Source organism: Ursus maritimus, unplaced genomic scaffold, assembly GCF_017311325.1.
Source record: "Ursus maritimus isolate PB19 unplaced genomic scaffold, ASM1731132v1 scaffold_17, whole genome shotgun sequence".
Lineage (NCBI taxonomy): Eukaryota > Metazoa > Chordata > Mammalia > Carnivora > Ursidae > Ursus > Ursus maritimus.
In genome coordinates this window covers 746678-760401 of record NW_024424119.1, presented here as the reverse complement: position 1 = coordinate 760401, position 13724 = coordinate 746678, and the positions used below count along the sequence as shown (strand labels likewise).

The window sequence follows — 13724 nt, the reverse complement described above, 5'->3', positions numbered from 1 at the left end:
CCCCCCCCCCCCCCGCCCCCGGCCAAAACTCCAACTGGTCATTCCTTTTAGGTACAATTCCCCCTGACTTTACCTAGCTATGAATACAACTTTCTACTTTTGAATCCCACTTCTTACAAATTTAATCCCCATCGTTAGAAAGAATATTTTAAAAATATCCAGTGACAGTATATTTAAAGCTTCAGGTTCTCATACTTTCATTTTTCTAACAAAACCAGCCCTTTCTTATGTATTCATTACATAAGAAGCAGAGCGATTACAGACGATCTCAGGAGCTACTAATGACTGGAGCTATTCTTCTCAGGCTTGCAGAATTATGTCTGCTCCACGTATCTGTAAGTAGATTCATGCTGAGAGTCAGGAAAGTAGGTGAAGAAGAAGGAGTACATTGTTATCTCATGAGCATCCTTTCTTAGAAGGAAACTCATCAGTTGTGTGGGCCATGGAATTTGGAAGCCCCCAGAAATGATGTTCTGTTGATGCAAATACTGACTTAGGTGCTGGTTTATTCCTNGTGGGTGATCAAATAGCTCACACTGGGGAAATGGCAGCCTAGAGCAAAATGAACTGACTCCCAGGGCCTTGGCTTCGTCAGCTTCTTGCCACTTGTGTTTGACAGCCTCAATTTCTAATTCTCAGCTTGAAGCCTGAAACCAAAACTTAAAGAGCCCCTTTGAAGAATCACATACAATAATGTATGTGCCTTACAGATAAGGTTCACTATGTATTTACATATACGCAGAAGAAAGTCATTTGATGCTGGGCGCAGAGTTGCTGAAAACAGTATCAATGGATCTTCAGCTCTAGAAATATTTTGTAATAAAAGGGTCAGGCCTGTGATGACATGTTTAACTGTTGGAAGTAGATTTTATAACCTCAGAGTAGAAAACATCTCATCCCTAGGACTCCGCAGGCAAACACTGCAGCCGTGCATTGGCAGCAAAGTCCCACCTCCCATCAGCCTCTTGGCTCAGGGGTGTGTTGTGCACTAAGGATTGGACACATTGCCTGACATTTTAAAAACATTTTTATTTTTACAATTATTTTTATATTTTATAATTATAATTACTAATAAAGTAGACGAGGTCTTTGTTGCCAACTACGAACTGACCAAGTGATCATGGCTTCTCGGTACTTGTTGATATGTGTTAAAAAGCTGATTTATTTGTTCATTTGCTTGGGTAAAACAAGCTGATGCTAATCTTGAGCTGAAACAATTTCTCAGGTTATGTGGCTCATGAATTTATTTTGGATACAAGACCCTTCAAAAAGTCTGCAAATATTGAGGCTGTGGATGTGGCCAAGAGGCTTCAGGACTACGGTGAGTGACCTTATGGGAGCAACTCCTTTTGGGGCAACTCAGGTTTTTGACATTCATGTAGCTTTCCATGCTGGCTGTGGGCCACCTCCTCAAGGCACAGACCAAATGTGCAGGCACCATAGTAAACAAAACGCTGATTCCAGGGTTCTAGGTGACCTTCGCAATGATAGAGAAAACACTTGGCCTATGACTGCGTTGGTCATACCCTTCAAAAGATATTAAATCATATATCTTGAATACATTGGCATCCTAGAAAAGAAGTCTTTGTAGTTAACAGAATTAAAAACGCTCAGTTGTTAAGCATCTGCCTTCGGCCGAGGGTGTGATCCCAGGGTCCCGAGATCGAGCCCCGCATCAGGCTCCTCCGCTGGGAGCCTGCTTCTTCCTCTCCCACTCCCCCTGCTTGTGTTCCCGCTCTCGCTGGCTGTGTCCCTCTCTGTCAAATAAATAAATAAAATCTTAAAAAAAAAAAAAAAAAACTCCAAAGAAAATGGTAATGGTTGCTGTTTCCTACATTTCTTTATTTTTTAAGTATTTTAAACTAAGTTTTTAATTTTAATTCCATTACAGTTAACATACAGTGTTTGTTAGCTGCAGGTGTGCAATGTAGTGATTTAACACTTCCATACATTACTCAGTGCTCATCATGATAAGTTACTCTTTGATTCCTAGCACCTATTTCATGCATCCCCCATCTACCTCCCCTCTGGTCACATCAGTTTGTTCTCTGTAGTTAAGAGTCTGTTTCTTGGTTTGCCTCCCTCTCTCCCCCGCCCCCTTTATTCATTTGTTTTCTTTCTTAAATTCCACATATGGGTGAAATCATATATTTGTCTTTCTCTGACTGACTTATTTCACTTAACATTATACTGTCTAGCTCCATTCATGTTGTTGCAAATGGCAAGATTTTATTCTTTTTTTATGGCAGAATAATATTTCATATACAACATCTTTATCCATTCATCACTTGGAGGACATTTGGGCTCTTGCCATAATTTGGCTATTGTTGATAATGCTGCTATAAATATTGGGGTGCACATATCCCTTCTAATCAGTAGTTTTGTATCCTTTGGGTAAATACCTAATAGTGCAATTGCTGGATCATAGGGTAGTTCCATTTTTAACTTTTTGTGGAAACTCCATACTGTTTTCTGGAGTGGCTGCACCAGTTTGCATTCCCACCAACAGTGCAAGAGAGTTCTTTTTGTCCACGTCCTTGCCACCACTTGTTGTTTCTTGTGTTTTTTAATTTAACCATTCTGACAGTTATGAGGTAATATCTTATAGTTTTGATTTGCATCTCCCTGATGATGAGTGATGTTAAGCATCTTTTTTTGTGTCAATTGGCCATTTGGATGTCTTCTTTGAGAAATGTCTGTTCATGTGTTCTGCCCACTTTAAATTGGATTATTTGGGGCGTGTGTGTGTGTGTGTGTGTGTGTGTGTATGTGTGTGTTGTCTTGCCTATGTTTCTGGTAAATTCTTATTCCTGTTCCAGTCTTGGTAAACAAAGGAGTCCATGAAGAGATAAGTTGGTGTAATGGTGAAGGAAGTAGAACAGGTACCTATAGAAGTGTTCGAGACCAATGGCATTTGAATTTTATAACCACTTCAGTCGTGACATAGCTGTTTCAGCTGCTTCTGTAGATGAAGGAATAGGCTTCCTTCACCTTAGGAAGAATTCCTTCCACCATAGGAATATGATTTCATAGAGACAGTGCAATTTTCCTGGAAGAATTTTGAAAGACATAGGCCCTTTGTGAATTAGTGGGTGTTAATTCAGCATAGTCCTGATTGAAATACACGTTTTAGTGACATTATCAATAATATCAAAGGCGCTTCAACTCTCAGAAAGGCTAAGGTGTAGAGAACTTTGCCTTTCAATGGGTGTGGAGTTCTATCTGAATTATAATAATTTGAATAACTTCTCTTAATAAGGAAAGTGAAAGCTTCAATAATTTAATAGTTTTACTACTGCATCATAATGGGAATCCCACATGTGTGGCTCATTCCTCTCCTGAATGCATGATCTTATCATGCAGAGTTATACTGATAATAAATGGGAAAGCCAAAGAAAGTTTTCATTAATGAAGTTAACAGCCCCTCAGAATCTCTTGGTTGCTTTTGTAACCTGACTCGGGCGTCCCAGCTAAGGGCTGAGTGACGGCAGGTTCAGGCAGGCTCTCCCTTCACTTCCGAAATGTGTTGTCTGCATCACATGTCTGGCAGCAGCAGCATTTTCAGGGAGGGAGAGAATGGGTGAGGAGGAAGTTGTAATTGAAGTTATGACCCAGTATTTCCAAGTCTTGGTCTATCTCCAAACTTGACCTTATTTTAATGTTTGATAGAGTGATTGCCACACTTGCCCCACGTCTAGAATTGTACAGATGCCTCGCACTTAGTAAGCACCTCAGAACTTACATGTTTAATCAGTGAGAGAATGGGGTGCCTGGCTGGCTGTCTGCAGAGCATGCCACTCTTGACCTCGGGGTCATGAGTTTGAGCTCCGCATTGGGTGTAGAGATTCCTTAAATAAGTAAACTTAAAAAAAAAGTGAGAGAATGAATGAATGAATGGCTAAGTAAAACAAAACAAAAAGAAAACAGAAAAACCCCCAAAACTCCCCAAAATAGCAATTGAGAATGACAACACAGATTCTTAATCACACCTACTGAATCAGAGTTTCCAGGGGAGAAGCCCAGTAACCTATATATTTAACAAGCATCCCACAGATGAGTGTTTTTTTTTTTTAAGATTTTATTTATTTATTTGACAGAGACAGCAAGAGAGGGAACACAAGCAGGGGGAGTGGGAGAGGAAGAAGCAGGCTTCCTGCCAAACAGGGAGCCCAATGTGGGGCTTGATCCCAGAACCCCGGGATCATGACCTGAGCCAAAGGCAGATGCTTAATGGCTGAGCCACCGAGGCGCCCCCCACAGATGAGTCTTAACAGCCAAATGTGGGGCACACTGCTTTAGGTCAGAGGTTTCCAAACACAGTGAGTGATTCTTGTCACCAGGAGAGTTTTTAAGACTTACAGATTTCTGCACCTTACTTTCGACTTCCTGAATGAGGCTGAAGATCCAAGAATCTGCGTTCCTAAGACAACTCTGATGGTTTTAAAATATGGGAACCACTACAGCAGGATATGTTGGGCTGAATTTGCTCACACATGGAATTGAGGTTGGACTTAATGGGTAATGAGATTAGCTTGTTTTTGTTTTTGTTTTTGTTTTAAATCCTTTTCCAGTTTGAGTGACATAGTTTTATGTATTTGTCACAACTTGCTAAATGATAAACTTAAGATTTGTGCATTTTACTCTATGTAAATTTTATCACAAATACATGTGAACAGATATTGAATTCTAGTTAATAATATGCATGCTGAAGTATTTAAGGGAGAAGTGTACTGATGACTGGAGCATACTTTGAAATGCATCAAAAATAAGATGGATGGATGAATAGATACGTGATTAAGCACACAGAGCATCACTGTAGAATCAAGGTGAACAGTATATGGGTGTTCACTCTATATTCTTTTCAACTTACTGTTCGAAAATGTTTATAACATGTTGAGGAGACAATCCCTTAAAGCACATAGGCATGACCCTAAAGCATCCCATGTGATTTATGCAGATCAGAATTTGGGAACCATTTAAACTTAGCTGACAGGTATATCAACTCTGAGGCTGTTTGTCATCTTTTAATAGTTTTATAGAAAAAGGGTAAAAATGGGAAAAAGTTGTTTTTGGCTTTTGTCCAGGAAATCTCTCTCAAGCATGTGTCTTGTTGATTCATTTTACATATGAAAACTTTTGGAAACAGAAATACCTTCAGCCTGTATTCAGTGTAAAGACAAAAGGCTTTCCATGTCCTGGTCAAGCTTGTTTCCCCATCTGTAAAATGGGGACAGTAACACTCACTTCAGGCTTATGGTTGCTATCTTGTTATTTAACTTGTGATAGGCTATGATGTTTTAATTTCTCTTAATTACAAGTAATACACAAGTATTATAGCTTCTAAAACAAATACAAAGTGAAAGAAAAATCTCAGTCTCATATTTTGGTGATAACCCCTGTTAAAATTTTGGTATTCTTCAAGGTGTCTTCCTTCATAAGATATGTATACATGAACACTTTGTCACTTTTTTAATAAAATGGATCTCATTATAATGTAGCTTGCTTTTTTGACTTAATATTTTTAATGTTTATTCAGTTTAGCAAATATAAATTTACATACATTGAATGGCTGCATATTTATTGTATGGATACCCTGTAAAACTTAACTGATCCTCTAGTGTTGGATGTTCATTTATTTTCTAAGTTTTTCTTTCTTCTTGCATAAACATGCTGAGATGAATCATATATATATATGCAAATTATATATGTAAGTACATTTACCCAGTGATTTCCTCAGGATAAATTATAGGATGGGGAGAATCTCTTCTAAATTGGGGAGGTCAAAGTTAGTGACACAAGTTCCCCTATCTCTTTTGTAGGCTTTCATGCCCCTACCATGTCCTGGCCGGTGGCAGGGACTCTCATGGTTGAGCCTACTGAGTCAGAAGACAAGGCAGAGCTGGATAGATTCTGTGATGCCATGATCAGCATTCGTCAGGAAATCGCTGACATTGAGGAGGGCCGCATTGACCCCAATGTCAATCCACTAAAGGTGCGTAGGCACTGGTACTTTATCCAAAATGTGTCATAGAGAAGACTGGGTATGGACAGTGTGCCAGCAACCCTTGAACTCCCATCAGAAGATGATATTATTCTTGCCTAAAATAAGACATTCTTCTGAAAAAATTCATTACTTGCAAATTTAAATCTTCTTGAACAACATAGTAGCAGTTACTCAAGTATAATGTGGGTGTTTTGAGAAACGTTATAATTTTGTTTATGTGATTGTTTTGTCACTGTGGGAGGTATACCCACATGCACCCACCTGGCTGCCAAAGGCGGGAGCAGAAGCTGAAGAACTGTCCACCTGGGGAGTCTTATCATTCTATGTCTCTCTTTGATGCACCCTAGTGAGATTATTTACCTCACAAACTCTGGATAGACACGTTCTTCTGTTGGAGCCGTTATCTCTTAGAACAATTAATTGGTACTCAGCCTTTTATAATGTTATGGCCTATTTTGGAGAAAATCCGAAACATGTTTATTGTGAGCTTGTGAACTGTCTCTCTTTAGGTCCAGACATTATTAAGCTGGGGGCGGGGAGGGGTGGTGGTCATGAATTGAAAATACTATGAAGCCTGTGGTTGTGCTGTTGTGGCCCCAAGCCAGAGAACAAGTCTGAGGTGCTTGGGGAAGCCCAGGCAAGTTCCAGAGTGCCCAGCTAGATAAAGGTCGGGTACCTGGGTCAATGGCTGGCAGGAGAAGGCATCTTGTTTATTATTATTTCTCTTTTCTGTGGATACTGCTGATTCTCTAAGGATTTAGGCCATTTTTAAAAATGGCAATAGACATCTAAAGAACATAATACTGAGTTACAAAAACAAGTGGAGAATAATACTCACAGGATGATAATAAGATTTTAAAATGTGCCCAACTATGCTATATGCTGTTTAAGCATATATGCAGTAATAGTATAAAAACCATCAGCATGGTGAACACCAAATTTAAGATAGTGGTTATCACTGGGGAGTACCGTAAGAGATGAGATGGAGGGATATATATAGGCAGCTTCAATTGTATCTGCAATGTTTGTTTGTATTTATTTATTTTTATTTTATGACACAGAGAGAGAGAGCACAAGCAGGGGCAGGGGCAGGCAGAGGGAGAAGCAGACCCCCCCGCGGAGCAGGGAGCCCAATGTGGGGCTCAATCCCAGGACCCTGGGATCATGACCTGAGCTGAAGGCAGACACTTAACCAACTGAGCCACCCAGGCACCCCTGTTTTATTATTTTTTTAAAGACATATTTATTTTGAGAGAGAGAGAGCGAGCACAAATGGGGGTGTGAAGGGGCAGAGGGAGAGAGAGAATCTCAAGCTGACTCCCGGCTAGGCGTGGAGCCTGACAGAGGGTTCAATCCCAGGACCCCGAGCTTGTGACCTGAGCCAAAACCAAGAGTCAGACACTTAACTAATGGAGCCACCCAGGCGCCCCTCTGCAGTGCTTATTTTAAAAGGTTAAGCAAATATGACAAAATGTTGATTTATGTTGGTTGGGTGGTAGATGTTCTAATATATTACCATAACTTTCTGATATTTCAAATATTTCACAATAAAAAGTTTCCTATCACAATTCTTCCCCCTTAAATTGAAATTAAACAAAACAGCCCTGTGTCCCTGGGCTTCCATCAGCTCACTGGCTGAAACAAAGCACAGGAGGAGAAGGCAGTGTTCTACTCTGATCCCTTTCCCATCTGTGTTGTCTGTCTCAGATGTCTCCACATTCCCTGACCTGCGTCACATCCTCCCACTGGGATCGGCCTTATTCCAGAGAGGTGGCAGCATTCCCACTTGTAAGTTCTTCTCTGAAGCTGAATGGGCCAGCTGGTATAGTGTTCACGTGCGTATGAAGGGCCATCACCTATCTGAAGGGGCGCCCATCCTTGCAGCCTCATTATAGTAACTACACGTGGGATGATTTTTTTTTAATATAAAGATTTTATTTATTTATTTATTTATTTATTTATTTATTTATTTATTTATTTGAGTCAGTGAGAGAGAGAGAGAGCAAGCAGGGGATGGGGAGGAGCAGAGGAAGAGGTACAAGCAGACTCATACTGAGCACAGAGCCCAACGTGGGGTTCAGTCTCATGACCCTGAGATCATGAGCTGAGCTTAACCAACTGAGCCACCCAGGTGCCCCTACGTGGGACACTTTCTTAAATGGGTCATGACAAGTGATGCAGAACACAGGCATTGGCTTTCAGATTTCTGAGGTCGGAGTGTCAGCCATAGGCTTGGGAAGCCACCTGGTTCATGGTTGAGGAAGACCAAATAGGAGTCTCTGTCAAATTTCTACTATCATCCAACAGGGAGATAGCCCCAAATGTACCAAATATAGTTTTTGTTTCCTTTCTGATTCTTACATGAAAAAGATACTCCATAGTCTCTTTGGCAGGGTGGAGACAAGAGTCAAAAGTTGGATTTTGGGGGACAATAATTAAGGGGTGGCTTTTAGCTTTTTTTTTGGTATTGGAATATAGTTGACACACAATGTTACATTAGTTTCAGGTATACCATGTAGTGATTTGACAACTTGACACGTTATGCTGACAAGTGTAGCTACCATCTGTCACCATAAAAAATGCTATTATAATACTATTGACTCTTTCCTATGTTGTACCCTTTATCCCCCTGACTTATTCATTCTGTACCTGGAAGCGTGTACCTCCCACTCCCTTTCACTCATTTTGCTCATCGCCCACACCCTCCCCTCTGGCAAATATCATTTCTCTGTATTTATGGGTCTGTTTCTTTTTTGTTTTTTAGATACCACATGTAAGTGAAATCATGATGTATTTGTCTTTCTTTGTCTGATGTATTTCACTTAGCATAATACTCTCTAGGTCCGTCCATGTTGTTGTAAATGGCAAGATCTCATTCTTTTTCATGGCTGAGTAATATTCCAGTGTGTATATGTGTGTGTATACGTACATACACTTACATAACATCTTTGTCATCTACTGGACACTTGGGTTGCTTCTGTATTTTGGCTACCATAAATAAAAATAGGAGTGTGGGTTTTACCTTCTTATACTTTTGGGCACTTATTGCGGTTAGGCTGTGGGGACATCACTGCAATCTCCTCTTTCCCCAAGAGAAATGTTTCAGAATACCCCAGAATATTTCCAACTTTTGTCCCTTGCAGCCTTTTGTGAAACCAGAGAACAAATTCTGGCCAACCATTGCCCGGATTGATGACATCTATGGAGATCAGCACCTGGTTTGCACCTGCCCACCCATGGAAGTTTATGAGTCCCCATTTTCTGAACAGAAGAGGGCCTCTTCTTAGTCCTGTCTCCCTAACTTCAAGCGACTGACTTGATGTCTTTCTCTGGAGCATTTGATGAGCAAGAGCTATGTAATTTTCCATCCCAGACTCAACTTGGGGTTTTATACACTGTGTATATTTTTGTAATCTCTGTCAAGGTAAATGTAAATACCATTAGCATGGTGAGTGGAAACTCACTGGAAGACTGATACGCCTCAGTGCCTACTTCCACATGTAGCAGTTGATGTTCAAGTTGCCTTGATTGAAAGCCATTTAGTTTTTTGCATAGAAAATTTGGGGTGGGCTAGGGACTTTAACATTCAGCGTAGGAAGTGCAGAGACATTATAGAGGTTATACTGTAGACTCTGATAGATTCTTGTTCCAAATAAGTCCCTGTGGACTGTGCCATCTGTGAGGTGGGCAAATCCCAGGGCAAATGTTTACATTTTGTATACACTGAAGAAAATGTTTCTCTAATTTGCCTAATCTGTAATAGTATTTCTGAGTGTTTTCCCTTTCCCATGTGTGGTTTCCTTTTATCTGCAATTATTAGTATTCTAATAAAAGCATTTCAATTTGAAGAATGCCTTCTTGGTCCATTTTCAATCTTATTTCCACATAGCCTAGGTTCAGAGAGATTTGAAGGGCAATGAGAACACCCAGGCCAATAGCCGTTTTTACATTTTACAAAACTGATAATTTTGTGTAGCAGTTTTTCTCATTAGACACTAAGTCCAGAGATAAAAAGCCAAGGTCTAGTGCTCCTTCCGTCTTCCTGCTGTGCCTTCCTTTGTATGGAGTCTTCATCCTCATGGTCTTAAGATTGAGGCTGCATATTGACATCACATAACCATTCTAGATAGGAAAAAGGGAGAAAAACAAAAGACAAAAGGCAAATTCCATCCACATTGACTTCTTTTGAAATGCTTTCCCAGAGATTCGACCCAGTAACTTCTGTTTGCTTTTATCTGGCCAGGGATTGTTTCAGCCGCTTCTAGCTGCAAGGTAGTATGAGGAGGTCTTTTACCTGGGTATGTTAGTGCGTCAAAGAAAATCAGGAGTTTGTTAGATAAATAAAAAGGGGGAAATGGGTTTCGGGCCCACAACTAGCATTCTGCCACAAAATAAATTTCCCCTAGAAACAGCAACTGCTTCCGATTTTCTTCCCGGATTGTGCGTACTTGCTCGATTCCTGGTTACTTGGTTCTTTGCATGGCAGCTTCATCAGCTGTTACTCAAGCTCCTGTGATAGTCATGTGGAGAGAGGGTTTAGTGCTCTGTTGAAACCTCTGCCAGTGGTCCACTTATTCTCACACTTAAAACACTTGTACAACAGTTTATTTCAGCCTAACTAAGCAGTAGAGAAGTGATGGGATCCATGTGTTTTTTTCACATTATAATTAAATGGTTAATACTTATTGAGTTCTTCTCTGGGGTCAGGTACTATTCTAAGTGTTTAAGATGTGTTATCTCATTGGAACCTCACAGTAGTCCACTTTTACACAAGAGGGTATGGCAAGATGCCTAAGGTCACCCCGAGGGAGAACCTGAATTTAAACCCAAGCTGCACAACTCCAGTGGCATCTGGTCAAAACAGGTTACCACATTGCCCCGGTCACTATATACCTGGAGACTGTGCCCTTCCTGTGCTGGAAACCAGGCTTGCAGCACAGACTAGCCATCAGGGTATGGAATAGCCCCTTCAGAAGAAGGACAGCATATGAAAACAGAGTGGACAGTAGCTCTTTTCTTCGTCACTGGAAAGTATATCTGAGGCAAATGCAGGTGCTTATATGTCCCCTGGTGCTTCTGCCCATCTTTCCCACCTCTGGGTCTTTGCCTCAGTGGTGTCCTCCACCTGGAGCACTCTCCCTGCTATCTTTGCTTTACTGGCTCCTGTTTGTTCATTTTAGTATTTCCTCAAGGTCTTCCACAGTTTCCCATGCTGGTGCCCCCCTCCCCCGCCCCGAGTAGCTATGAGCAAGCGGAACCAGGTTCCTATGTGGGGTCAGCCGAACAGCCCTTCCTGGCCCCCGTCAAGGAACAGGTCGGCTACAGGAAAGGGCCTACAGTGGAAACCAAGGTGAGCCCAGGCCAGTCGCATTACCTCAGAAACGCGGGCCTCCCTGCCACGGCCAGCTTCTGCCTAGACTTGGAGGCCAGGCACTGACGGGTCCCTCCTCTCACCCACACCCAGCCCTGAATCTGGATGGGCCTCAGAGCCCAGGCTGGTCCTCTTCAAACAATCACAGCCTCGTATGCCCAGCAAGCTGTCATTTTGTAATGCTGTTGTGTTCTTGAAAATGACGCCGGTAAAGCGCTTCGTCCTTGGTAGATGGTTAAGAAAGATTACTTTTCTCTCTCATCTTATTTGCTTATCCCAAAATCTATAGTTAGCAGGATGAGTGGTAGCTTAGACCCATTTTCCAGATAAAGAAACTGAGGCCACTGGATCAAATGACCTGATGTCCTAGGCCTGGAGTCTGGAGCATCTTTGGAAGACTGCCCTGAATCTATTTTTATGCTTTGTTGTTTACTGCACCCCCCCCCCCAAAGCATGTTTAAGAATATCCTGGATCTAAATAGAAGAGGAGCTTCTGGGAAAAAGCAACACCTGAATAGTCTAGGGGTGAGTATCGGTGGGAATCAACTTCTGAGCCCTCCCAGGGCCTAACTGGTTCACACCAAAACCTGCCCTATTTTCAATAGGAAGAGACTGTTATGCTTAGGGATTGTGTGAAGAAATAAAGAATTCAATTAGCAAAAAAAAAAAAAGGTCTTCTACACGTCTGTGAAATGTGCTATTATTTTGTATCTTAGCCCTCAGCTTGCTTTCCTTTACCCTTAGCACAAGTAGTAATTACCCTGTTTACTTGGTTTTCTTCTGCCTCACCAGACTAAGTTCCCTGAGAGCAGGGACCATATCTCATTCATCATTGGATTCCCAGTGCTGAGCCAGGGTCTTCCACACAGTATATGTTCAAAAGCAAGAAATAGGAATTGAGTAAAGGAATGATCTTTTATCTTAAAGAGGGACACCATCGTGGAAACCAGTATTTCCAATGCCTGCTGCAAGTTGTAAAAGTACAAAATGCGAGGCTTTAAAGACAAGGCCTCTAGACAGGCTTTGTATAGGATGCCCCCCTCCCATCCCCACCTCTTTTTTATTGTAAAATTTAAAATTTTATTGTAAAATTTAAAATTTACCATTTTAAATTATTCAGTTCAGTAGCATTAACTACTTATACAGTGTTGTGTAGAACGTGCCTTTTCGGCAGTTTTGAAGATGAGGATTTGAGGTAGACATGCACATACTTCATATGAATGGGGCATTCCCTTCTGCTTTCTCCCAGTCCTGGGACAAGTTGGAGCAGTCATTGCCTTGGTGCTGTGTTTGATAGAGGGCAAGGGCCAATGTAGAAACCCCGTGAAACCTCTGTATAAATATAGGGGCCAAGTTTTCCAATGACAAAACTGGTGCCTATCATCCCAATAAAGGATGTTAGGTGCCACTTTTGGGTACAAGAAGCCATCTGGGACAAGTAGTTTGGGAGCTGAGATGTAGCACTTTTGGAGGTTCACAGGGCTCTGGGTCAGAATGCTTAGGGTCCTAAACTGGCCAAGGTCAGGGATGTGTCTGAGGGCAGATTTTCGAACCTTAGTGTGTATAGACCATTAGGAGGGCTTGTTAGGCCCTGGCCCCACAGTTTGATACAGTTCTTAGGCAGGGCCAGAGAATTTGCGTTTCTAACATGTTCCAGGTAGTACTTCTCAGTTTTCTTTGTTCACAGTTCAGACTTTAAAGGATGGGTGTTGGGAGGCTGAAGGTGGGTAAGAGGTGGACTTAGTCAACCTTGCATTTTTTTGTGCAACTCTTACCATTTTGAGAAAAATCCCTCTTTCCCTTGCTTTCGTTGAGGATCCTACAGCAGGAGGCTATTCGGGAGTGGAAGCAACCAGCACTTTGGCCACGCTCTCTGATCCGGTAAGCTTTTTTTTTTAAATAATATTTTAAAAATTATGTTAGTCACCATACAGTACATCCCTAGTTTTCAATGTAAAGTTCCATGACTCATTACTTGCTTATAATACCCAGTGCACCATGCAATATCTGCCCTCCTTAATACCCATCACCAGCCTATCCATTCCCCCAACCCCCTCCCCTCTGAAGCCCTCAGTTTGTTTCCCAGAGTCCATAGTCTCTCATGGTTCATTCCCCCTTCTGTTTACCCCCCCCCCACTTTCTTCTTCCCTTCCTTCTCCTACCGATCTTCCTACTTCTTATGTTCCATAAATGAGTGAAACCACATGATAATTGTCTTTCTCTGCTTGACTTATTTCACTTAGCATTATCTCCTCCCGTCCCATCCATGTTGCAGCAAATGTTGAGAAATTGTTCTTTTTGATAGCCGAGTAATATTCCTTTGTATATATGGACCACATCTTCTTAATC

General features: G+C 41.5%; 1 protein-coding gene across 1 annotated transcript in view; it reads left to right on the top strand.

Moving 5' to 3' along the window:
- The window catches only part of GLDC (glycine decarboxylase), a 98756-nt gene extending 88062 nt beyond the window's left edge, over positions 1 to 10694 (top strand). The window contains exons 21-24 of the mRNA XM_040632315.1: positions 1226 to 1321; positions 5820 to 5992; positions 7712 to 7792; positions 9148 to 10694. Of these exons, the coding sequence (XP_040488249.1) occupies positions 1226 to 1321; positions 5820 to 5992; positions 7712 to 7792; positions 9148 to 9291 (494 nt within the window). The 3' untranslated portion in view covers positions 9292 to 10694. The remainder of the gene's footprint in view (positions 1 to 1225; positions 1322 to 5819; positions 5993 to 7711; positions 7793 to 9147) is intronic.
- The last annotated feature ends 3030 nt before the right edge of the window (positions 10695 to 13724 follow it).